Source organism: Megascapheus bottae, chromosome 27, assembly GCF_031878675.1.
Source record: "Megascapheus bottae isolate mThoBot1 chromosome 27, mThoBot2.hap1, whole genome shotgun sequence".
NCBI classification, from domain to species: domain Eukaryota; kingdom Metazoa; phylum Chordata; class Mammalia; order Rodentia; family Geomyidae; genus Megascapheus; species Megascapheus bottae.
Window position 1 is genome coordinate 8,270,098 of NC_143535.1, and position 26,894 is coordinate 8,296,991.

The 26,894-nt window shown below is 39.8% G+C and overlaps 1 protein-coding gene across 2 annotated transcripts; it reads left to right on the plus strand.

Annotated features, from left to right (window-relative positions):
• Positions 1-1,342: 1,342 nt before the first annotated feature.
• Zw10 (zw10 kinetochore protein) lies at positions 1,343-26,894 on the plus strand. 2 transcript variants are annotated; one of them, XM_090319500.1, is made up of 17 exons: positions 1,436-1,510; positions 1,996-2,248; positions 3,559-3,693; positions 10,290-10,391; positions 10,559-10,636; positions 10,779-10,938; positions 12,609-12,761; positions 13,089-13,280; positions 14,600-14,763; positions 16,013-16,195; positions 18,176-18,402; positions 20,874-20,945; positions 22,095-22,264; positions 23,069-23,199; positions 23,374-23,505; positions 24,509-24,711; positions 25,917-26,893. In XM_090319500.1, the coding sequence occupies exons 3-17, from the start codon at positions 3,610-3,612 to the stop codon at positions 26,035-26,037; spliced, it is 2,172 nt and encodes a 723-aa protein (XP_090175626.1). In that variant the 5' UTR covers positions 1,436-1,510; positions 1,996-2,248; positions 3,559-3,609; the 3' UTR covers positions 26,038-26,893. The 2 variants fall into 2 exon arrangements, with proteins under 2 accessions (XP_090175625.1, XP_090175626.1); XM_090319499.1 differs by lacking the exon at positions 1,996-2,248 and having other exon boundaries at positions 1,343-1,510; positions 25,917-26,894.

Here is a 26,894-nt window from a genome sequence, read left to right on the forward strand (position 1 = left end):
CAATACAGGTTTTCATCTGTTGTCCCTTTTTTGTCAATGGACATTTAGAATTCAGAGTAGGTAGGTCTATTAGTTCTCCACCAAAATGAAGTGGATTGGGTTCTTGTAGCTCTTGTGCATTTCCTTTGCTCCTGGAACAAAAGTGTTCTGGCAGTCTGGGAGTTTAGCCTAGTGGTAGAGTGCTTGCCTAGCATGCACGAGGACCCTGGTTCAATTCCTTGGTACCACATACATAGGAAAAGGCTGGAAGTGGTTCTGTGGCTCAAGTGGTAGAGCTCTAGCCTTGAGAAAACCCAAGGATAGTGCCCAGGCCCTGAGTTCAAGCCAGGACTGGCAAAAAGAAAAAATGCTCTGGCCCCATTGGGACAAGTATATTGTCCCACAGACATGGAATATTGGTTGGCTTGAGGTCAGCTCTCACAAGATACCTTTTTGAAAAAAAGAAATATAATATTTTAACCAAAGCAGTACAGGGGAAAAAAATGGAACAAGATGAAAATAAACACAAGCCTGCCACTCTGAGAAATACTTTTATTTACTCCTTTATACACATATCTCTGTTTTTTTTTTAAAGGCACAATAGTATACCTAGCACATTGTGATCTTCTTCCAGGATGCAGTCCATTTCCACAATGGTACTTAATTTTAAAAGGCTTTGGGTGATGTTGATCGAATCTTGTTCGAGTCCACACAGGATTGCCATCTAAGTGACTCTAAATGTGTGCTGTATCCCAGCGTGGTAATCTAGATGTAACGGGTGCGGAGAGACGTGATTAAGTTTTATTTATACTAAAGTGATGCCACTTGGTCGCACAACTCTAGGGGGCAATACTGGATTCGAGGAGTCCCGTGAGCTTGAGTGGGCTTTCTGGCAAGGTAGTGTCACAGGAACCCTTTTCTTTTTTAAGTGTTGGTGGGTGATGGGGCTCTTCCACCCCTCGGAGCCTCAGCTTCACTGCCGCCTTCTTGGTGATGCCTTGGAGGTAAGTCTCCAGGACTTTCCTGCTTAGGCTGGCTTAGAACCTCATCCCAGATCTGCCTCCTAAGTAGTCAGGATTACAGGCGTGAGCCACGGAAAACGTTGTGAAGGTCAAAGAGCGGGATTGGTTATGAGGTTGAAGCCAAATGCGTTTCTTTTTCCTATTTTTTTAGGCGGGAAACGACAGGTGCTTGAACAGACCACACGAGTATGTCTGAGCTCAGTGCGCAGACTCCCTGACACTGTGGGAAACCCCCACGCAGCCCATGGTCTGCTGGGAATTGTAGTACGACGTGGCTTCTCCGCATGCGCAATCGGCCAGACTACGTTTCCCGGCAGGCAGTGCTCCGGGGCCGCCGGCGGGATTGGAACTGCCGCGCTGGCCGCCGTAGAGTCGCCTTGTGGGTCTTGCTTCCCGTCACGGCGATGGCTTCCTTCGTGACAGAAGTTTTGGCCCAGTCGGGGAGTCTGGAGAAGGAGGATCTCGGCACCCGGATCAGCCGCTTGACCCGGCGAGTGGAGGAGATCAAAGTGAGGGCGGGGTGCGTCGGTTGTCTGGGGAGGGACGCCCGGGCGGGCGCAGGGGGCCGGGGGAGGCGCGGGAGGGCCGAAGCGGACTGTGGGGACCCCCCCGAGCGGACCCGGCCTGGGGCCCGGCCGGGAGGCCTGGCGGGGTCAGTACAGGCTCGGGCGGGGGGGGGAGAGGGGAGCCGTGGTGGGGCCGCCGCAGCCACCTCATCGCGGTCTGTGCCTCCTGGGACACCCCCACCCCCTCCCATGTGTGGAATGGCGTCATTCACCCCGAAAACTCCTTCCCCAAACTCCCGAATATGCTTGTCGAGCTCTGTTCCTCATCCCCAAGCACTTGAGGCCGTGGTTGTAAAACAAGTCACTGGTGTGTGGCGCAGTGGCTGTAAGGCAGCCACACGTTCCCCACTGGTTCAGACGTGTCAGCCCGAAGGTATGCGTCCACAGCGCCAGTCGTTGTCATTTCACGTGAGGTGTATCTGTCCAAGCCTGTACATAAGGAGCAACTTCGGCAGACATCACGAAGAACTCTTGAGTTACACAGAAGTGGCTTTCATACCACTGTCATCTCCGTTACCTGGCTTCACATGTGATGAGTAAAAGACAGCCTATTTTAGTATGGACTCAAGGCTTCTTTGTGTTCCGGACCTAACCTACACTCCGTCTTCCTTCGCTTCTTTCCTTTACCATCTCGAATCTCCAGCCAAATGAGAATTATTTTCAGTGCACCAAGCACTCCAGGTATTTCCCTTCTAGTTCCCAGATTTTACATATATTGCCATTTCTACATCTTCCTCTCACTTTCCAGTGTATTGCTACTCCTTTTTACCTTCGATCGCAATTTAGTCTCCTTTATAAAAATTGCCACATTTTCTCAGGACCTTTTTTTCTTCTGAAGCATTTTCTAAGTCCATTGCTGTACTACATTTCAGCCCTGTCTTTTGGATAATTCGTTGAGTAGTGCCTTTCCTACGAAAGAGAATTTATTTCTGTGCGAACAGCATTTACTCTTATTTCTGCCAAAACATTGAGTAATTCGGTACAAAATATTCAATATTCGTTAAGGGGATATTGAAACTCAAATCATTTTACAGTTTTAAGAATAAGCCAGGTGCTGTAATCCTAACTACTCAGAAAGCTGAGATCTGAGGATCATGGTTCAAAGCCAACCTGGTCAGGAAAGTCTGTGAGACTTGTCTCCAATTAACTACCAAAAAATGCTGAAAGTGGAGCTGTGGCTCAAGTGGTAGAGCACTAGCCTTGACCACAAAAGCTAAGGGACAGTACCTGAGTTCAAGTCTCAATACTACCACCCCCCCCCCCCAAAAAAAATAGGACTTAAATGGAGAGATCCAGAGAAAGAGTATGCAGCTGAAGCATATGGCATATAAAAGACTATCACAGGAATGTTCATAAAATTATTGTAATTTTTCTGGAAACAAATTTTATAGGCAGGAAGATAAAAATTAATAAATTGATTAAAGTATATAGATTATATCCATTTATTTTTAAGTATATGACTAAAATCAGTGGATACAGTCTGAGAATAGTTCAGTAGGAGGACTTTAGTCTTTTCATTTTCAGCATTTATATAATTATTGGGCACTGTTGGAATTTGGTAGCCATTGTCCTGTTGTACCACTTACATTGTATGGCACCCTTAAGGGAAAATTTTCTTTTTTTGCCACAGCATGGGTTGAACTCAAGGCCTCACCCTATGGCTCATCTTTCTTGCTCATGGCTGGCACTCTACCATATGAGTCATGCCTCAAATCTAGCATTTTGCTGGTTAATTGGAGATGGAATCTCTGAGTCTTTTCTGACCAGGCTTGTTTTAAACTATGATCCTTCAGATCCTTCTGAGTAGTGAGGTTTATAGAGGGAGCTCACTAGAAATGATGTTTTAGGAAAACGTCTATTGGCTTAAAGAAAAGCTGAAGGCTGTGGGTAATTGTTAAGAAAGTTCCAGTATGGAAGATGTATGAAAGATAAGCTGCATATTCTTAATAAAGTTCCTTTCCTGACTTCTATGTTTTTTTGTTTTTTAACAGGGTGAGGTGTGCAATCTGATCAGCAAGAAGTACAGTGAATTCCTGCCTAGCATGCAGAATGCCCAGGACCTGGTGACCCAGGTGGATAAGCTATCCACTGACATTGACCTGCTGAAATCCAGGATAGAGAGTGAGGTAAAGAAAATCTATTATACTTAGTTAGCATTGGGAAAGTGTTTTCCAAGTTTGTATTTAGCTTCCTAATTCCAGAACAACTTAATTCAGTGCAACTTTTCTTTTTAGTTTTAGTTTTTGCCAGTCCTGAGGCTTGAATTCTCGGCCTGACCATTGTCCCTGAGCTGTTTTCTTTTTTTTTCTTTTTCTTTTTTTTTCTTTTTTTTTTTTTTTGCTGGTCCTGGGCTTGAGCTAAGGGTCTGAGCACTGTCCTTGGACTTTCTCAAGGCTAGAGCTCTACCACTTGAACCGCAGCACCACTTCCAGCTTTTTTCTGTGTATGTGGTACCGAGGAATCGAACCCGGGTCTTTGTGCATGCTAGGCAAGCACTCTACTGCTAGACCAAATTCCCAGCCTCTTTTTTTTTTTCTCTCAAGGCTAGCACTCTACCACTTGAACCACAGTGCCACTTCTAGCTTTTTTCCATTTACGTGGTACTGAGGAATCAAACCCAGGGCTTCTTGCGTGCAAGGCAAGCAAGCACACTACTACTAAGCCACATTCCTAGCCATCAGTACAGCTTTCCAGGGCCTCACTTTCTTTACTGGCAACTAGAGATTGAGCCAAATGATTATAGAATGACTTCAGTTCTAAATTAGTAATATTTCCCCAAAATGCAACTTAAATTACTTCTTTTATTAAAACCTTTTGGTAATTATAGTTCTTTTTAATTCTGCTGCATATGTAATAGTTTTATTAAGCAAGAAAAGTGAACAAATGCATGAACAATAATTTTTTTTTAAGGGGGCCAGGAGTTTGGTCTAGTGGTACATTGCTTGCCTGGCATACACAAAGATTCAGGATTCCTTAGTACCACATACTAGAAAAAGCCAAAAGTGGTGCTGTGGCACAAGTGGTAGAGTTCTAGCCTTGGGAAAGCCCAAGGACAATGCTCAGATCCTGAGTTCAAGCCCCGGCAAAAAAAAATAAAATAAAAAAAATAAATTAGAGACTGGGTACATGGCCTAATGGTAGTGTACTCACCTAGCATGCACAAAACCCTGGGTTCAAATCCCCAGTACTACATGCATAGAAAAAGCCAGAAATGGTACTGTGGCTCAAATGTCAGATCGCTAAGCAGAAAGTGTCCAAGGACAATGCCCAGCCCCTGAGTTCAAGCCCCAGCACTGAACATTTTTTTTTTATTAAAGAATTTATTAATGTTGATTTTTATCATATTTTAAATGACAAGTTTAACAAACAAGTATTCAAGAAGGGAATCTCTATTTACAATCACTGGGACTTAGTATTTAGAACTTAATCAAAATTAGGCTGAGGGTTTATATGTCATGGAAATATTAATTTATGAAATAAAACATTATGTCTATAGAGTCATAGGTTTTTATGTCTATATAGTTATGTTTATATTTCCATTACCATGTCCATAGAATAGGGTATGCAGATATTGAGTCCTTGCTCTTGTACTCTTTGGATTTAATAGCCACATATTGAGGATACCATGCGCCTTTTGTTCCTTAGGTCTTGACTTGTCTCACTCAACATGATTCGCTCTAGATTCATCCACTTCCCTGCGAATGCCATTATTTTATCTTGTCTATTGGCTATGTAGAATTCCATTGTGTATATGTACCACATTTTCTGTATCCATTCATCTGCAGTAGGGCATCTGGACTGTTTCCATTGCCTGGCTATTGTGAATAGTACAGAGATGAACATAGCTGAGCAGGTGTCCTTATCATATCTTGGGTTATGATGTTCAGGGTAGATGCCCAGAAGTGGTATGGTGTGATCATAGGGAAGGTCTATTTTCAGTTCTTTAAGAAACCTCCACACTGCTTTCCAGAGTGGCTGAACTAGTTTACATTCCCACCAGCAGTGTAGTAGGGTTCCTTTTTCTCCACAACCCTGCCAGCAACTGTCATTGTCTGAGTTCAAAATCTTGGCCATTCTTGTTGGGGTAAGATGGTGTCTTAGGGTTGTTTTTATTTGCATTTCCTTTATGACCATAGATGATGAACATTTTCTCATATGCTTTTCTGCCATTTTAATCTCTTCTTCTGATAAGTCTCTCTTTAGTTCCCTTGCCCATTTAGTGAATGGTTTATTGGGTTTGCGGGGGATTAGTTTCTTGAGTTCCCTGTAGATACTGGATATTAAGCATTTGTCAGATGTATTATTGGTGAATATCTTTTCCCAGTTGGTTGGCTGTCTCTACTTTTGTGACTATGTACAGAAACTTTTTATTTTTAGGTAGTCCCATTTATCAAGTCTCTCTCCAATCTGTTGTGACCCTGGGATTCTGTTCAGGAATTTTTTGCCTATGCCTATGAGTTCCAGTGTCTCTCCTACTTTATCATGTAGCAGTTTCACGGTTTCCGGTCTGACATTGAGGTCTTTGATCCACTTTGAGTTAATGCTTGTGCATGGCGAAAGGCTAGGGTCAATTTTTAGTTTTCTGCATGTGGCTGCCCAGTTTTGCCAGCATCAATAATTGAATAGACTGTGTTTGTTCCACTGTATATCTTTGGCTCCTTTGTCAAATACAAGTTGCCTATAGGTATGCGGTTCTATTTCTGGGTCTTCTATTCTGTTCCACTGATCTTCTGGTCTGTTTTTGTGCCAATACCAAGCGGTTTTTGTTATTATGGCTCTATAGTAGAGTTTGAAGTCTGGTATTGTAATACCACCAGCATTATTCTTTTTGCCTAGAATTGTTTGGCTATTCTAGGTCTTTTCTTGTTCCATATGAATCTTTGGATTATATCTTCTGTTTCAGTAAAGAATGTCTTTGGGATTTTGACGGGGATTGCATTGAATTTGTATATCAATTTTGGCAGTATAGCCATTTTCACTATGTTGGTTCTCCCTAGCCATGAGCATGAGATATCTTCCCATTTCCTAGTGTCCTCTTTAATTTATTTCGTTAGGCTTTTATAGTTTTCATTGAATAGTTCTTTTACATCTTTAGTTAAGTATATTCCTAAGTATTTTATTCTTTTGGGGGCTATTGTGAATGGGATCGTTTTCTTGATCTGGCCTTCTGTTTGTGTATTGTTGGTGTGCAAGAAGGCTACTGACTTCTAAAGGTTAATTTTGTATCCTGCCACTTTGCTAAAGTAGTTTATTAATCCTAGAAGTTTGGGAGTGGAGTTTGTTGGGTCACTCAAGTAGAGGATCATGTCATCTGCGAATAGGGATAGTTTAATTTCTTCTTTCCCTCATTAAACTTTAATCACAGATGACTTTTAGCAGTCCACTCATCAGTCATTCTCATTAGATCTTTAAAGAATAGATCTCAGGGAATGTTTTTCCTGGGTATGTTTTATTATCAATGAGTCTATAGTACAATGTTGGACTGTGCTATTAGAAGTGAAGTCTGGAAATAAGTTAGTGATGGGTTTTCTCTAGCTTTTATGGCTGGGTTATGGCTTATGAAGTAATCTAGCCACAGTTCAGTTCTGTGGATTTTTTTTTTTTTTAAGTGATAAGGTCTCAGTATGTAGCTAGGTTGTCTCCTGCTGCACCCTCCCAGGTGCCATTATTATAATCTGCACTACCACTTCTAGTTTGGTTGTATTTTAAAAGATGTTAATTCTCAGGGAGAAGCATTTTAATATTCAAAGTCTTGTCATATGGAAGAAAAATTTAAATTTATGAATGCTGGGTGTGATGGAACATTTCTGTAATCTCAGTACTTGTTAGATGAGTGAGAGATCCTGTCTCAAAAAAAAAAAGATTTTATTGTATAGCTTACTAAAGGGGACTAAATTTCAGTAGGTAGATATTGAGATTTACTCAGTCACTTTCTATATCTAGCACCCTATCAGTACAAGATGCCATGATCATTTCTGAGAAAGACGTTTTATTTCAAAACTATGAATTTCATGCCAGATACATGTGAGTAAAACAGTGAGGATCAGCACTAAATACTAATCCGGTTAGAGTAGATATAGGTAAGGATGACTTCCTGTAGGAAATGTTATCTAAACCAAGACTTGAGTGACAGTGGTTAGGCAGCAAGGAAAAGGAGGATGTGGGTATAAGGGATACCATGGCAGAGGCATGGAGTTAGTTAAGAGAGAGATGTCAGTTTGGCATATCCCCAGAATTATTTCTTCTGACCAGTGTTTAGGGGATGCAGGAAAAGGGACTTGAGATAAGCTTTGAAAGGTCAGCAAGGATGTTGTGTATCTGGTTAGTAATATTGGTGTTACTATCTTGAAGGCTTTGCCAAAGCCGTTTAGGATTTTTAACACAGGAATAAAATCAGATTTGAGTGTTTGGGATCCCATTCAGCTTGCAGTATAAAGAAAGGACTGGAAGAAACTGAGCCTGGAAAATAGGAAGGCAGTTGAAGTGCTAGGAAACAGTTAAATAATCCAGGAAAAGAAGAGGTAATTTTCTGTAAAGTCATTGACAATGAAGATGCACAACAATGGAAGAATCCTGGTACCATTTAACAGGTGCTTGTTGGGACATGTCACTGGAGAATGAAAGACACAAGGCTCTTTCATAACTAGAGAATTAGATTATTAACGTACCACTCAAACAGAATAAAACTTGAGCATTTGATATTTTGGGCTGGACGGTTCTTTGTTTTAGGGGGATCTGTCCTGTGCATTGTAGGATGTTACTTGTGTACCTGGCCTCTACCTATTAGATGGTAGAACTCTGTCACTGTGACAACCAGCAACCTTTGGATGAGGCCAGGGCAAAATTGCCCTAAGAGTAAGAAAATAGCCAGGGAGAAAGGAATCTCAACATGTGTGGAGTAGTCAGAAGGAAAATGAAGTTTCCTCCAAAAGAAAGAAAAAGGGGGGCCCGGGAGTTTGGCCTAGCGGTTAAAGTGCCTGCCTAGCATGCACAAAGACCCGGGTTCGATTCCTCGGTATCCCACATACACAACCAAGCCGGAAGTGGCAGAGACGAGACTGCAACAAGCGACAGAGAGTGAAAGCAAGCAAGCAAGCGGAGCCCAACCGAGCGGGGCCGGAGCGTGCGGGAGCGAGCCGAGCCAGAGCCAGCGAGGCCGGAGCGAGCGGGGCCAGAGCGAGAAGGGGCCGGAGCGAGCCGAGCCAGAGCTAGCGAGGCCGGAGCGAGAAGGGGCCGGAGCGAGCAGAGCCAGGAGCAAGCGAGAGCTGGCAGGGCCGGAGCGAGCGGGGCCAGAGCAAGCCAGGAGCAGGGCCGGCCGGAGCGAGCGGGGCCAGGAGCAAGCTGGAGCGAGCCGGGTGGGAGCGAGCGGGGCCGGAGCGAGCGGGACCAGAAAGAGAAGGGGGCCAAAAAAAAAAAAAAAAAAAAGAAAGAAAAAGGGAATGGTTCTTGAGGTGGGAGGAAAATCAGAGTGGTGTCAGGACATCAGGAAGAAGAATGTTTTAAAAGTAAGAAATGTGGGCTGGGAGTTTGGCCTAGTGGTAGAGTGCTTGCCTAGCATGCACAAAGACCCAGGTTCGATTCCTTGGTACCATATACTTAGAAAAAGCCAGAAGTGGTGCTAAGGCTCAAGTGGTAGAGTTCTAGCCTTGAGAAAGTCCAAGGACAGTCCTCAGGCCCTGAGCTTAAGCCCAGGACTGGCAAAAATAAATAAATAAATAAAATAAAAGTAAGAAATGTTACAAGTATACATTAGTTAAATATTGGTTTAAAAAATACTTTGGTTTGGCAGTGAGAATTAAAGTATTCACAGGGACATTTTTGGTGAAATGGTGGAATTAGAAACTAGTCACTGGGCTGGGAGTGTGGCTTAGTGGTAGAGTGCTTGACTAGCATGCACGAAGCCCTGGGTTTGATTCCTTGGTACCACATACACAGGAAAAGCTGGAAGTGGTGCTGTGGCTCAAGTGGTAGAGAGTGCTAGCCTTGAGAAAGGTCAAGGACAGTACTCAGGCCCTGAGTTCAAGCCACAGGACTGACAACAAAAAAAAGAAAGAAAGAAAGAAAGAAAGAAAGAAAGGAAGAAAGAAACCAGTCACCATGAGATGCAGTGAATGAGAGCTGAGAAAGTAAAGACAGTGAGTTTAAATCACTTTTAAGAAGATTATATATGCAGAGAAGTAAGGCAATTGCTGAGAAATAGACTAGTTACTTAAACAAGGGAGAATTTTACTATATTTAAATCTGATGGGAGCATAGTCAGTCACTATTTCATGAGTGAGTGAATTAGGGAGAGGTTAAAGAATGGAAATAGTTGATGCAAAGATGGAACAGAAGTCTGCCTCAATATAAAAATATCTTAATAGTTAAGGCTTTTCAGCTTTAGAAAGAGGTAGCATTTGGCAATGGGGATACCTTTCTAATAATTCAAGTAGTTGAACTCTCTGGGGAAAGAGAACAACTTTAAGAATAGGTGATCTGAGGACATAGTGTTGATAGGGATTGGTTTTCTTGTATAGAATACAGCTTTGGCCTAAGTGGATCTCCAAGCCTGTCCTTCCAATCACCTTCTGTGATTTTTTTATTTCAGCCTGAATTAGCAGTTAAATTTCAACATGAATTACATTGCCATCCTAAATAATGAAGCTTCTTAATTAGCCCCAGTGGTTTTATTTCTTAAGTATGGTATTAACTTAAAAGTACTTCTTTTTGATGTGTGAATTAGGTGCGTCGGGATCTTCATGTATCAACTGCTGAATTTACAGACTTGAAACAACAGTTGGAAAGAGATTCAGTAGTCCTGAATTTGCTTAAACAGCTACAAGAGGTTTGTAAACTCAATTTGAATTTTAGTGTTTTAGTAGTAAGAAAGGTTTTTTTCTCCAATTTTATTGTTTAGTGCATAGTCCCAGTCTAAATAGTGTTTCCCTCCATACTTTAGAAACAGATAGACTTGAAATAAAAATAGAAAATAATTTGAACTTACCTTTTCAGTTTTCTACTGGTATTGAAGATTATAATTGTGCATTAACAGAGAAGAAGTATATCTCGGCTGCCCAGCATCTGGAAGAGGTACTGCAGCATGACCCAAATTAGTGCTTTTCTTGCTTTTGAAATAGTCTGTCTTCCTTGTATTCTTAATCATGATTCAAATATATTCTAATTGCTGTGAATCCAGGTAAAATGTTTAATGATACTTCCATTCCATTACCAGGCACAGAAATGTTTGAAATTATTAAAATCCAGAAAATGCTTTGATTTAAAAATGTTGAAATCTCTCAGCATGGAGCTCACAATCCAGAAACAGAACATATTGTACCACCTTGGAGAGGAGTGGCAGAAGCTGATTGTGTGGAAGTTCCCGCCATCAAAAGGTGCTGCTGGCCTCAGGTGGACTGCTTTGCTTAATCTGCCTGAATGCTTTTGTCCTGTGAATATATTCTGAATAGTTTGTATTGCAAGATGAGAAAGGAGAAGGTTTTACTCAGTACCTTTCTATGTCTGTGTTGAGTTGAGTTCTTACGTTAAACAAAGTGTTAGGACCATTCATCTGATTTCCTAGGGTGCGCTCTTCTTTCCTCCCATGTGCCCCCCACTTTTTTTTTTTTTTTTTTTGCCAGGGCTTGGGCATTGCCCCTGAACTACTTGTACTGAAGGCTAGTGCTCTCCCACTTTAAGCCACAGTGCCACTTCGATTTTTGAGTGGTTTAATTGAAGATTAGAGTCTTATGGGGACTTTTCTTCCCTGGCTAATTTGAACTGCAGTCCTTAGTTCGCAGCCTCCCAAATAGCTAGGATTATAGCTGTGAGCCACTGGTACCTGGCTCCATGTTTCCCTCATTCTGTTTCTTTCCCTAAGAAATCTAGGGAGAACCTTTAGAGGTTGATATGGTGAGGTGTGGTAGATGAGGTAGTAACAGATTGTAAGACAGTGGAAATTTACCTGCAGCCCTACTTCTAGTCCTTTGTCTTGAAAGCAGCTTAAAGAAGCTCATCAGCTATTATTTCTGTTGAGGAAAGGAGGCAATATGTTTTTCATAGAAGAGAGGTTTGGCTATTTTTCTTAGTCCTTGGGGAAAAGTGATGATGAAATCACGAGATGGATTGCTTTACAAGATGAAGAAATATTACTGTGGCCCTGATTTTATTTGTGCTACTTGGCTTCTCTGCCTTTGACATGATGATTGCTCTGAGAATAAAACCTCAGGACTTGCTGTATTTTCCAGCCCTGTTGTTTAACTTTAATGTATTTCAGAGAAAGCCTCACAGTTCACAGTCTTCCTGTATGCTCTAGTTCCTACATTCAGTTTACCCTCAAGTATGTATGTGTGCATGTATATATGCATATATATATACACACATACATATATATGCATATATATATATATCACATTTTGTTTTTGTTTTTGCCAATCCTGGGCCTTGAACTCAGGGCCTGAACACTTGGGCTTTCTCAAGGCTAGAGCTCTATCACTGAGCCTCAGTACCATTTCTGGCTTTTTCTATGTGTATGTGGTACCGAGAAATAGAACCCGGGTCTTTGTGCATGCTAGGCAGGCACTCTGCCACTAAGCCAAACTCCCAGTCCTATATATCACATTTTGAAGGAAATAATGTTAAAAAATTTTAGATATTATTCTCAAGTAGACTATAAGTTACTAGAAGCTGGCAGAAGTGTTGAACTCTTTGTTATACCTTGCCTGTTAAACTTGTTTGACAAGGCTGTTCTCATGGAAGGAAGGCCTGTGAAACTAGGAGCTCATTTTTTAGTCCTTACTTTCATTTAGTCATTCAATACATGTTTAGTAACTGTTTCTTTTAGGAACATCATTTTTCTTTTGCACTTAATTTGTTCTTTGGCTATACCAAAGAAAATTAGTTCCTGTGTTCAAAGTGATACAAAAGATGTGTTTCATAATTAGCAGTTGGTTTCCTGAGAAGTGTACTGTAACATAATGACACATTTAGGAATCTCTGTAGAGAGTGGTAGAGGTGGGAGATTCTTAGGTTGCTGAGGAAGCTGATGGTTTTCTGCTTTTCTCAGATACTGGCAGCTTAGAATCTTACCTGCAAACGGAACTTCATTTATGCACTGAACAGCCCAGTGAAGACAAGACGGTCCCTAGACCGCCCGTCAGTTCTATCCTCTTGGCATTTTCTATTCTCGGAGAACTACACATCAAGCTCAAATCATTTGGTAAAGCCTTTTGCTTTGCTTTGTTGTCATGAAATTTTAGACAGCTGAGAGTTAAGAAATGACAGAAAAGATTATTAACTATTGTCTAGAGAGTATTAGTGACAGTGTTTGGCCTTTTGACTCATCAAAGGGAATTATTTTAAGTATTTTATTTTGGACTTGGATCTATTTTTAATTAGTCTGGAAACATTAGTGGGGAAATCTGTAGTGTGTGAGACAGTATATGTTTCTGGTTACAAAGCCCAAGGATGCATGGATTTGGGGCACGCTAAGTCTGGAAGTTTCTTGCAGTGGATTTTGATGAGTGCTCATATTGTTTTTTTCCAGGTCAGATGCTGCTAAAGCATATTCTCAGGCCTCTGGCATCTTACTCGTCCATTCATGTGGTGATCGAAAACCAGCCTAATACAGTTATTATTCGCTTTGACTCCCTGATGACTGACTTAGAACATCCATCACCATCTAAAGTTTTTACAGAGATCCAAATGGTACTGGAAGTACTCCAGAAACAGCTTCTCGGTATGTATCCTTGAAGGGGGCGCATTTATCAAAAGTAAATGCTGTTTTTCAGTATCAACTGTTGAAGTAGGAATGACCATACCCTGCATCAGGGGGATCAGAAGTATGTTAGGCCACAGGAGCAAAGTTACTTTGCTCCTTATCTCTTTCTTATTCCTTGTCTACTTTGCATTTCTTCTTTGTCTTATAGTGAAGGTCTAGTCATTAGTGTTAACACATTCTGTTTGTAATGTTATTTTATGTATTCTTTCTAACTTCCAGTAACAGACATTTTAGGATTTTTGGATTGGTTATAGAAGGAGAAATCAATCAGGTGCTGTTTTACATATATTTAAAATATTTCTCTGGGACTTCCCCAACCTCACTTCTTTTTTTGGGGGGGGGAGGGGGTTGGTCTTGGGCTTGCACCTAGCATCTGAGTGCTCCTGAGCTTTTACACTAAAGACTAATGCTCTACCACTTTGAGCCATAGTATCACTTTGGGTTTTCTGGTGGTTAATTGGAGAAAAGAGTCTCTGGGGGACTTTTCTGCCCAGCCTGGATTTGAACCACAGTCTTCAGATCTCAGCCTCCTGAGTCCCTAGGATTACAAGCCTGAGCTGCAGCACCTGGCTTCCACCCCTACTTTTTTTGAGATGGGTTCTTGTTTATATAATTCAGGCTGGCTTCGATCATGATTCACCTGCTCCAGCTTTCTTAGAATGCTAGAATTACAGGTATGTGGCAGCAAGCCTGACCAAACTAGGTTGAACATGAGAATTACATTACACTTCAAACTACATTCAGCCTGTTGGTTAAATCTTTGTATTTTATTAGTGTAAACAATCAGTTTATTCAGATTTACATTTTAATTACTGAAAAATTTAAAACATTCCTCAATCACATTAGCCATGTTTCAAGTGCTCAGCAGCAAAATGTCTGGTAGTTTCCATCTTGGACTTTCTTGGTGAATTAGAACTCAATTTAAAATAGTGGGTCCCTTTTATGATTACTTTCACTTCTGCATTGACTATTAGTTTTTAATTATTATTTAATTGCTTAATAGAGTATTCTAAACATAATGTCCTCAAAGTGTGTTGCAAAAGAGTTATGAAGTATACAGAGGAGACTTTTAAATGATTGACAGAGTAGACACTTTGCTTTATTGTAAAACATTTGTTGATGTTTTACTTAAGATAAACATTCAGATGTCATGCAGAGTTATATATGTTTTTCCATGTTGTCTCTCTTAGTTTAAAATTCAAGAATTCCAGAGAATAACCTAAGAATGTTGGGACTGTGATTGACTTCTTGTTTAAATCTTCATCTTTCGAATTCAGATTTGCCTCTTGACCCTGACTTAGAAAGTGAAAAGGCGCCTGCAATAGTATTGGCGGAGATGCTGGGCGATGTGATCTGGGAGGACTTGTCTGAGTGCCTCATTAAAAACTGTTTGGTTTATTCTATTCCAACCAATAGCAGCAAGCTACAGCAATATGAGGAGGTAAGGGGCAGAGCTAGCTCACATCTTAGGACACTTGATTCCCACTACTTTCTTTTTCTTTGCATATCTCTTCTTATTAATTTTTGTCTTTTTGATAATAAGTAGAAAAAAATTGTTGTTGTTTTGGGGTTTTTTTTGTTTGTTTTGCTAGTCCTGGGGCTTGAACTCAGGGCCTGGAACCTGTCCTTGGGCTTTCTCAAGACTGACACTCTACCACTTGAGCCACAGCACCACTTCTGGCTTTTTCTGTGTATGTGGTACTGAGGAATTGAATCCAGGGCTTTGGGCATGCTAGGTAAGCACTCTACTACTAGGCCATGCTGCCAGCCCTAGAAACAAATTCTTTGTAACTTTCTTCTGGCTTCCTACCTCTTTGGCTGGGGAAGTATGTTAATGTTGATTTTATTCTTGTATCAGTTATTGAAATTACTGTATCATATTTATTTTAGAAGATCTTTATACCTTTAGCAAAGTCAGGATAGCCTATTGAAAATAGTCTTAGTGATGAATTTAAGGCTTGAAAACTATAATATTATAAAACCTAGTAATTGATTTAGTCTAAGACTGATGTGAGTATTTTCGCACTTATTTATAATACATTAACTTTGAAATTTTAACATCAGAGTAGCTGTACAGTTGATCTTTCATGTCTAGATTCCAGATTTAACCAACTGGAGACTGAAAATGTTTGGAATAAATGTAGTGTGTAAATAAGTAAAGGTTTTTTTTTTTCCTGTCATTCTCCTTAAATGGTAATATATAACAACTATTTACATAGCATTATATATTATAGCATATATATTATATAGCCATCCAGAGATGGTTAACATTATATAGAGGATGTACTTAGGTCATAAAAAGTACTACACTTTTTTTTTTCAGTTGATCATGGGCTTGACCTCTGGGCCTGGGTGCTCTCCCTGAGCTCTTCAGCTCTAGGCTGGCACTCTGCCACCTTGAACTACTATGTTACTTCCAGTTTTCTGGTGGTTAATTGGATATAAGAGTCTCACAGACTTTCATGTCCAGATTGGCTTTAAACCATGATCCTCAGATATCAGCCTCCTAAATAGCTAGGATTATAGATGTGAGCCATTGGTACCCATCCTGCACTTTTTTTTTTTTTAATATACGGGATTTGTATATTCACTGATTGTAGTATTGGAGAAGTGTCATAGAATCAATCCCGCATGTGTACTGAGGGATAACTATGTAATTCTCATAATATATTTTTATATTTTTCTCTCAGATCATACAATCCACTGAAGAATTTGAAAACGCCTTAAAAGAAATGAAGTTTTTAAAAGGAGATACTACTGATTTGTTGAAATATGCTCGTAATATCAATTCTCATTTTGCTAACAAGAAGTGTCAGGATGTGATTGTAACAGCCAGAAACCTAATGACCTCCGAAATTCACAACACTGTGAAGGTGCCAGGGGTATATTACAGTGTAGTTTGGGGGCAGCTAATTTTAAGATGCATACAGAGAGAGAGCATGGTGGATGTTGCATTTCCAGAGCTTGTAAACATGGAATAAATTGAGAGTATGCATAACTGTAATAGATTATAGTTGTTGATATTAGACAGTAGATTATTCTCATCTATGTTACTTAAGGTATTAGTACATAATTTTATGATGTGTGTACTTGGAGTTTTTTATATCCTGTTGTGAAATGTTAATTTTCTGTCCTAGGCTTTATAGAGGGACTAGTTTTAAAGTTAAAAATCATAAAGTAGCTCAAAAAATAAGAGTGTAAGTAATCAGTTGCAAGGGCAGTGGAATAATTAATTTATGTGGCAAGTAATTTATTCCTTTACCTTAGGTAAATCTGTGCATTTTTGAAAATCTAACATATATTTGTTAAATGCATGTTCCATTAAAAAAATGTCTCCCTAATACTTTTATAAAATGAAAACTCCAACAAGACAAATTTGGGATTAAATGAAAGAATACTGCTTTCTAATCGTAAACATTCCAAGGTTAATTCAACAGACAGCTTCCTGATCCTTATATAGTCCAATAGTATCTACTTCAGAAGACTGTTATAAAGTATAAGGAAGAACAGTGTTAGAGATCCAGGTATTTAAAAATATGGCCTTGCAGAATGCTTATGAAAAAAGTACATAATTATAGGGATGACTGAAAAGCCTCTAATAATTGTCTCAGAAGTAGCTAGCTCAGAGTGATTTGCTGTTAGAAAGTAGTATTAGGTCTGGACCATTTTTGATTCAAGGTCCAGTGTGTGGGGCAGGGCTGTTGTTCTTGGAGAGGAGGGGGAGCTTCCTCCACCTTCTTGATCTTTCTCCTTTTGTTTTGCTTCTGAGGCATCTGTAAGAAACAAGTTTTGAAAGGCATTAGTCATGAAAACACATTCAGAAAGGTTAAAAATGACTAATATGGGGGCCTGGAGAGTAGCCTAGTGGTAGACCTCACATGCTCACCTCACATGCAGAAAGACCTGGGTTCGATTCCTCAGTACCACATACACAGAAAAAGCTGGAAGTGGTGCTGTGGCTCAAGTGGCAGAACTCTAGCCTTGAGCAAAAAGTGTCCAAGGGCAGTACTCAGGACTGGCCAAAAAAAAAAAAATTCACTGCTTCTAGACTTTATAGCTTAGTGTTCTTTTATTTAGTCCTAATTAAGTCTTGGAGTTTTTGGTTTATATTAGTTTAGGGAGACTTCTTTGTGGGTTTTTGGGGGGAGGGGTTGTTTTTTTGTTTTGTTTTGTTTTGTTTATGTCAATTGAGGGGCTTGAACTCAGGCCCTGGGCACTGTCCCGGGGCTCCTTTTGCTCAAGGATAGTGCTCTACTACTTTGAGCCACAATGCCACTTCCATTTTTTTGGTGGTTAATTGAGATAGAGTCTCACAAGGACTTCTGGGACAGCTTTGAACTGTCATCCTCAGACCTCAGCTTCCTGAGTAGCCAGGATTACAGACATGAGCTACCAGTGCCCAACTTGGAGTGTTTTTAAATTTTTTGTTTTTTTGGAGGATATGCTAGTCTGAATTCATTTTTTCTTAGACTAACACTTGTGACTGGTGTGACTTTGTTAGGTAATGGGATGTTGATTTGTGGCAGTCTTAATAATTTAATAGTCGAGTTGGAGAAAGATGACTTTTTAAGGCCTTTTCACTTACCTGAAATCTTGATCCAGTAGTATATAGCTTTACTCTTCCAAAATGAAGAGTATGTATAAGAATGTTACACATACTTTGGTTATTTTTTGTGGGATGCTCTCACTCATGACTGAGCAGTAATTAAAAGCATGCTATATCTGTTCAGGTCTTTTAGTCACTCTAAAACCATAGCTTTCGCAGCACAGAAGTAGCAGGTGTCTTTTCGCTATATACATACATTTTAACCATTCTGAAAACAATGCATTTTCTGTTTCTGTTTGAATCTTAGATCACTCCTGATTCTAAGTTAAGTGTGCCAGACTTACCCAGTCCTGATGAGGATAACAAGTTAAAAGTGTCCACAATTCAGTACCACGAAGTGAACTTAGAGCCCAAGAATACCTTGGACCAGCATTCCTTTTCTTTGCCCACATGCCGCATCAGTGAGTCTGTGAAGAAATTAATGGAGCTTGCCTATCAGACTTTGCTAGAGGCAACAACCAGTAGTGATCAATGGTATGAAACTGAGTCATCTCAAAGTGGCAGTGACTTGGTGAAGTGCACATCTGACTAGACGTTTATTTAGGAAATTAGTTGCAGTTCTCTGAGTTTTTGTTTACGCTCAGTTAACTTTTTTCTAGAAGGTATAACGCATATATACATTGGTCTCTTAAGTTTTATTTATAGTAGCATGGGTGTTAGTGCAAGGATTAAGACATAGATGGCTGCTGGATTGGCTGTTCAGGCCTGTAACCCTCCTACTCAGGAGGCTAAAGCAGCAGGATCAGGCTCCACAGTGAGAACTTATGACAAGATACACATGTACATATGTGGATAGACATGTGTGTTTATTTGACACTCAAGATTGCTAATCATTTTTAATAACTCTTTTTAAAAAAATTTTATTTGCTGTTAACACAAACACGTGCAAAAACCCTAGAATGCCAACTAGACACTGAATATAATAGTTGGTGATTGGTGATGATGTATGGTAATAGTTGTACTCTCTGGTGCAACTTATACCGATACTTCAGCTTTCTACCTTTTGAAAGTCAGGGCCTAATTTATATTTAAAATATTTTTAAAAATATTTTTAAAATAGCACTTATTACACAGACAAAGGTAGGAGGAAAAAGAATTGAGCATAATCAGATCCTTTTTAAGATGACCTCTTTTTCTTTGTTAAAAAATTATCTTGAGTTGTACAAAGGAGTTTCAGGTCAATATGTCAGTTTATAAATAAATAGAGATGGCTTCCAATCTACATTATGCTCAAGGAATCTCAAACTCTGTTTTACATCTTTTATCAAGTCTTTTAGTTTAGTAAGTTCCCTTTCTACTTCTGGATTAAATGGAAAAGAAAATGGCAAACTGTAGCTAAGGGTATTTGTAGAGCAAGTTTATGAAACTCTTTTTGTTGTTGGTTTTGGGGCTTGAACTTTGGGCCTGGGTACTGTCACTGAGCTCTTCAGCTTTGAGCCACAGAGCCACTTCTGGTCTTCTGGTGATTAATTGGAGATAAGCGTCTCATGGACTTTAGTGCCAGGCTTTGAACCATATCCTCAGATCTCAGCTTCCTGAGTAGCTAGTATTAGAGACATGAGCTACCAGCGCCTGGCTACGAAACTCTGGTTCAATCTGTGTTTAGTAGATTTTTACTTCTTGTAGACAATAATTTCAGTTAGAACTTGAGTTAGGAATATTGTCTCTTTAGATTCACAGTTTTTATCTTCACATGCAGATATTTTAGGAAAATATGTTTACCAAGATATATCCATGGCTTTAATCATTATCTTTACTCGTCCATCCAGTTTTAATTATAAGTAGAAACAAACAAAAACTTTCTTATGAAGGAAGTATATATTCCTTTGGCAAAATAAAATGTAGGTGTGACTATTTCTACATTTGACATTCTCATCAGATACACCAGACCAGAAGTTAGAGTCACTGTGTGATACTTCCTTAATTTTGGGAGAAAACAAATACCAAACAACTTTTTTTGTGGGATTGAATATAGTTTTACACATAATCCCCCTAAAATTGAATAGCTTTTAATAGGACAAAAATAACGACACCACAAAACCCCCTTTCCTCATTATTAAACCTCATTATTAATCCTCAGGCCGCAACATGTTTAGCAAAATAAATTCAGTTCGTAATTCTGGCACTTAATAGCAACCATGTCTTGGAGAATAGCAAGTAAATATTTGTGGAATTCCTCTGAGTTATTCAAGGTACATAGGTTAAGATATTCCTCTGTGAGGTGACAAGCCATGCATTTGCTCTTTTTATGTGCATATTAATGTGTAGCTGGATTAAGACCAAATTTAAAGGGCAAAAAAATTTTGAGTTAGAGTCTATCCTAGAAAATGTCGATTTGGCTCTTGCACTGGGGAAGAAGGAAGAAAGGTGAAAGCTGAAAGTCAAACTGATTCTAAAGAACTGAGTGAGTGCCTTTATTGGTACCTTGCCCTTTGTGGAGTGCATCCGTGAGTAGGTGACATTTGCTTGAGGCTTAGCTCCATTTGTAACTGAAAGGATACTCTGCGTATTGGCAGAGCACAAATTGATAAATGGAAAAAGAAGCTTTGGGCTGAACACTGCTGTTCTTAAAATTATTAATGTCTCCAGGTTTTTTAGAACTGTAGCTTAGTAAATACTAGTTGAGAATACATTTCCATCTAGATAAGGGTGTTCTCCTGCAGTGACCAAGGCAAGTATCGTTGAGCATGTAGTTTTAATTCATAATTTCCACTAAAGGTACACTTGCTTTGATTTCCTCCCCCATGTTTTCAGTATATCTTTATGAACTTCTCTTTTTTTTTTCTTTTTTTTTATTGTAATTAGTAAAAGGGTTACATGATATTTGCCAGATAGAAAGTGCATTAATTCACATACATTGATACCCTTTCACATGTCTTGGTACCCGTTTCCCTCCCCCCCCACACCCTCCACCCTGAACTTCTCTTAAATCTGTTTCTCTTCAGTGCTGTCCAGCTTTTCTACTCAGTGAGGAATATCTTCCATTTGTTCCATGATGTTGTGCCAACATATCATAAGTAAGTACCACTGAGTTTCATTGCTATGTAATAATTATGTCTAAAATGTTAATTAAATCAATAGTTTTAGATTTTCACCAAATATATATATTTTTTTAATTACCAAGTCAGTGCAGCAAACCATTTAAAATTACTTATAAGGACTTGGATATGCACTACTCCCTGAGTCTGTTAAATGTCATGGGTGACACAGATTTTAAAACTTGAGAAACGTAAAACTCTTGTTGGTGAAGGAATACGAAGGTGATCATTCCATACTGCTGTCCAGTGAACCCTGAACTGCCTTCTTGGCACCCGTATTTGGGTAGGCTTAATACCACAGGATCATGTCGAGTGACCGAGGCATGCTCAGCCTGCCCTGCCAGCATTAGGTTCTGTTTAGAGATTCCTTTTCGTGTTAATCTGCAGAGTTGCTCAACTCTTGTTACTCAGTGAAATGTTTTTTTTTTTTTTTTAATGATATGTGTGTGTGTGTGTGTGTGTGTGTGTGTGTATAGATAGATAGATAGATAGATAGATAGATAGATAGATAGATAGATAGATAGTAATATATGAAGAAAGCCATCCCATAGCTACAGCCTAAGGAAGAAAAAATGCACTTACTATTTGAAGTATCTTTTGTTGTTGTTGTTGTTGTTGTTGTTGTGGGTTGTGGGGCTTGAACTCTGGGCCTAGGTGCTGTCCCTGAGCTCTTCAGCTCAAGGCTGTCACTCTGCCACTTGAGTCACAGCGCCACTTCTGGTTTTCTGGTGGTCTCAGGATTTTCATGCCCTGGCTGGCTTTGAACCATGGTCCCTAGATCTCAGCCTCCTGACCCTTCAGCGCTCAGCTTGAATTATCTTTTTAAAAATACAAGTTTTGATGTTTTTAAGTCTACTTGTTATTTTAATTATAAGAAAAAATTTTTGTGACTCTTATTTTTATTCTCTGCTGGGGTTTACAAGTCTTCTCTCACTTTCTATGTGGTTAAGCAGAGGAAGAGAAAACTGAATGGGAATGGCATCTGTGAGATTACATCTTGTTATGCATAGCATTCACAAAGTAGATGTTAAAGCCCAGAGACAAGATATTGTAGAGGAGTTGTGACTTGTCGTCAGCCTTGACTTCAGTAACAAGTGCTTTCTTTTTCTGCCCTTCTTTTTGGGCTAGGGAAAACCTTCAAAAACTTCCTCAGCTGGCCGCCATTCACCATAACAACTGCATGTATATTGCTCACCACTTGTTGACCCTGGGGCACCAGTTCAGATTACGGATTGCACCCATTCTTTGTGATGGTACTGCTACTTTTGTGGATCTCGTACCTGGCTTCAGAAGACTTGGTAATGGATGCCTTGAAATTTAGGAGAGCATCTTTATAACTTAAGAAGGAGGAGGTTGGGAATTTAGGGGTGGTCCTTAGCTATATTGCAAAGTGGGAGGGCATCTGCAGATGTTTCTAGTTATTTAATTTCATGAAATGAATGCTGTCTTTGTGAAAGCAAAGACTTTTGTAACAGGATTTCATGGTACATTAGAGTTCCCAACTTCTTTGCAGATGTGCATTGAATTCACCAAATCAGAGTTGTGTCAGTAAGATTTGTATTGTGACAGTTCTGCTACAGTTGTTAGTAAAAGCTCACTGATGTCTCTGCTTATGCTTTGGCAAATCCCAAGACAGCTCCTCTTGCTTATGTCTTCTTTAGTTTTACCTGGGATTTTTAAGAATCAAAAAGAAATGCAAGGTGGGGAAGTCTATGTGTTTGCTAGAATGATAGCCTGAGAAAAGTAGAGAACTTGTATGGTTCACTTAGCTTTTTAATTCCTGACTTTTTCCTTTCATGGTATAGATAGATCAGAATAATAAGTAGCTATTTCTATGTAAGGAATTTTTCTCAGCTGACTCAGACTCTAGGAAAACTATTGAGAATGATTTGTTTCTTATCCTGAGAGTGGGTTGGAGGCATTGTTAGCTGCATTATAATTATGTTTCTAGTGTCCTCATGACAGTAGCATGATGCTGCCAAGCGATTGTTTCCAGGTAGGTAGAACAGATCCATGGTTTGTACTTGTCTCCTTTCTACCCTAGTTGTGCAGAGTACAATTGGACAGTCTTTAGAGTTCTTTGTTTTGTTTTCCCATCATAGGGACAGAGTGTTTTTTGGCACAGATGCGGGCACAGAAAGGTGAACTTCTGGAAAGATTATCGAGTGCTAGGAGCTTTTCAAACATGGATGATGAGGAGAATTACTCTGCAGCAACTAAAGCAGTCCGGCAGGTGGGATAAAGAACACCTAGCAATTAGCTCAGTTGGTTCCCTTTACTGTTAGAAAATTTGGATATGCTTTATAGAATTTCTCACTATACCCCCAGCCCCATATAGACAAAACAATAATGGCAAATGTGAGTTGTAACAGTTTCTTTTGGATAACTAGTCATATCCTTCTCACAGGTACTGCACCAACTCAAGAGACTTGGAATCGTGTGGCAAGATGTGCTGCCAGTAAATATTTACTGCAAGGCTATGGGAACTTTACTAAATACAGCCATTTCTGAGATCATTGGCAAAATCACTGCCCTAGAGGTAAGGGCCATTAGATAGATACCTTACCAGACTTGAGGCGGAATTCTTACTCCAGACATGGTGACCTTCTCAGTAGAATGACTTTGCAGTCTTGTTTTTAATCAACACAGATGGTAGGAGAAATTGTTGTTTCAGATCTTACTCATGCTACTGCGCTTTTTCAGTTTTGTTCTTATTCTATTTTACGGGACACCTGCTGATCTGTTTTATACCTAGATAAGAAAATAGGATTATACTGCTTCTCCAGCATCTGTAAACTATGGATGAAGAAATTAGAAACTGGGCCATGGTCCCGAGACATTTTATATAGAATAAAGTAATTTGGTTTGCAAGTGAACTGAATAATTTAATTTGGTAAAGTGAGAACAGTCTTGTGTAGTACTTTGCCAGCACACTGTTATAGTGATCCCACAGGAAAATTGCCTGGACTGAGGCAGCATAGCTTGACAAAATTGCCGTAGTTTCTTGTTTTGCAATAAGCTGTACTATGTTCTCCTGGAGAAATAGATTCTATTCTATTCTATTCTATTCTATTCTATTCTATTCTATTCTATTTATTTATTTATCAATCAATCATGGGACTTGAACTCTGGGCCTGGGCTTTGACCCAGAGCTCTTCAAGGCTACCACCCTACCCCTTGAGCCACAGCGCCACTTCTGGTTTTCTAGTGGTTAATTGGAGATAAGAGTTTCCCAAACTTTAGTGCGTGGGCTGCTTTGAACTGTGATCCTCAGATCTCAGCCTCCTGAGTAGCTAGGATTGCAGGTGTGAGCTACTGTGCCCAGCTGAGAAATGGATTCTTTCATGCAGGCAAAGTAAATTATTGACAATCCAGCTTCAGGAGTATTCAGAGAGCCAATAGTCTTAGGTTTAGTAAGGTCTGCTAAATTGGTTGGAAAATATGTGGATGTAGCTGACACACTTGGACAGCTTCCAGAGATCCCTTTACCTGCTACTAAGTTAGCCAACTTCTAATCTGTTGTTTACTTTATGTAAAACTAGGACATCTCCACTGAAGATGGTGATAGATTATATTCCTTATGCAAAATAGTGATGGATGAAGGGCCTCAAGTGTTTGCACCTCTGTCTGAAGAAAGGAAGAACAAGAAATATCAAGAAGAGGTTCCAGTCTATGTGGCCAAATGGATGTCTTTCAAAGAATTAATGGTGATACTACAAGCTAACTTGCAAGAAATTGGAGATAGGTATGCATAAACCTTGTGTAGAGACCGCCTTGGTGTAATGACAGATGGGCAATAGTGCCATTGGTAACGATGCTTTTCTCTATTGCTTCACATCCTCCATGCTTGCTAGGCAGATGCTTGACCACTGAACCACACATCTGTTTCTGCATATTGCTCAGGGATGAGTTTTGTATTGAACAGCAGTAGTGGGGCCTTTTTGTAGTTTGCTGTAGTATAGAATTTATTACCACTTTCCCACTTGATGACACAAAGAATTCTTGCTCATATTATTCTGATCAGTAGCGTGTGATTTGGGCATGCAATACAGTAGCATGTGATTTTGGCATGCAATACAAGTGATTTGACATTTATAAACACAACCTTTTACCTGAATGGAAATTAAATTGGTTGTCTGTGATTTCATGTGTGCGTGTGTGTGTGTACATGTATGTACATGTGTGTACCCAGGGTTTGGGTGTGGTCCTTGAGCTTTTCTCCTCAGAGCTAGCACTGTACCACTTGAGTCACAGCTCTACTTCTGGTTTTCTGGTGGTTAATTAGGGATAAGAGTCTCAGGGACTTTCCTGCTCTGGCTGGCTTCAAACTACGATTCTCACATCTCAGCTTCTTGAGTAGCTAATATTGCAGGTGTGAGCCACCAATACCAGCACTTTTTTTATTCTCTTTGGGTTTTTGTTTTGTTTTGTTTTTGTTGATCATGGGACTTGAACTCTGGGCCTGTGTGCTATCCCAAGCTCTTTAGCTTAAGGCTACCACCCTCATTTATTTTTTAAGATGGCAATACTGGGACTTTAACTTAAGGCATGTGTAATTCCTAATCAGGTGCTCCACTATTTGTGCCATGCCCCAGTTTTGGTGGTTTTTCTTTAAGATTGGTATATAGAGTATGGTCATAATGACCAAGTTCAGAGAGACTTAGTATACAATTAAGGAAGTGTCCTTCCTTATCTTATCTTCCTCTCTAGGACTCTTCGTCTGTCTTTGCCAGGACCAAGTGCAGCTTGATATTAAGTGCATCCAAGATATTGATGGATAAATCTATAATGAAGAGAAAGAATACTTAGGGTTTTATCTTATTTCTATTTAAAACAAGTACTTGGAGATTATAAACCTATAATTAATTACGTTTACAACAAAGTAAGAAATTAAGAACAATTGTATCTTGAGACATAATAGGAAACATCATTATGTCTTTTATTTTGCAGGTGGGCTGATGGGAAAGGACCCTTGGCAACCGCATTCTCATCAAGTGAAGTAAAAGCTTTAATTCGTGCCTTGTTCCAGAACACAGAAAGAAGAGCAGCTGCCCTTGCAAAGATAAAATAGCTCCATCCTCCCCAGAAAGCCATAGTTTGACTATGTGATTCCTCCTTGGGTATACTTAACTCCCTTCAAGACTTCTTGGAATCACTCATACCAAAACTAATGGAATGTTTGACTTTACTTAAGGACATCTTACCTCCTGGCCTGTATGAGGCTTTGTTGAAGAACTGGATATTAAGTTGCCAGTTTGATCCCTAGCTCTACAAAAAGGAAAAAAAGATATCAAGTGAAGCACCTCTTTTGGGTGACTTGTAGCCACATCTCCTTTGGTAGACATGGAAGTGTAGGACAGAGTATTATGCTGCTTTCAGGGCCCTCTGAGAACTGTATATGTTATAATTTTAGATCTTGGCTTTGGATTAAGGGATCCAACAGTCAGATTAAAGAATGTATGAGATATTTTTTTGGGGGGGGGTGTGAGTAGGATACCTTATTTAGCCTTACAGGAATTAGAGAGACCTCTCTCTTCCCCTCTCCTCTCCCTTTCTCTCCTTACCCTTCCCTCCTTCTTGTCCATTTGTTTTAAAGACAAGTTGTTGCTATGTATCCCAGACTGACCTGGAGCAGAAGATCTTTCTGCCTCCGTTTCCTGAGTGCTGGGATTACAGGTGTGTGTTACCCATGTCTGGCAACTTGTAATATTTCTTTGCAGTAAATAATGCTTTTCAAATTTAAGAGTGAGTGTCTTTAATAACATAGGAACTGTGACACAAGAGAGTTTTCTGTGCTTTTGTTTATTGAAGTATATCACCCTCAGAGAGAACTCAGTGTTGCCCCCCACTCCCACTCTTCTTACTTTTGAGCCCAGGAAAGCCTTGAATTTGTGGTTCTCCTGCTTCAGCCTCTTAAGTGCTGGAATG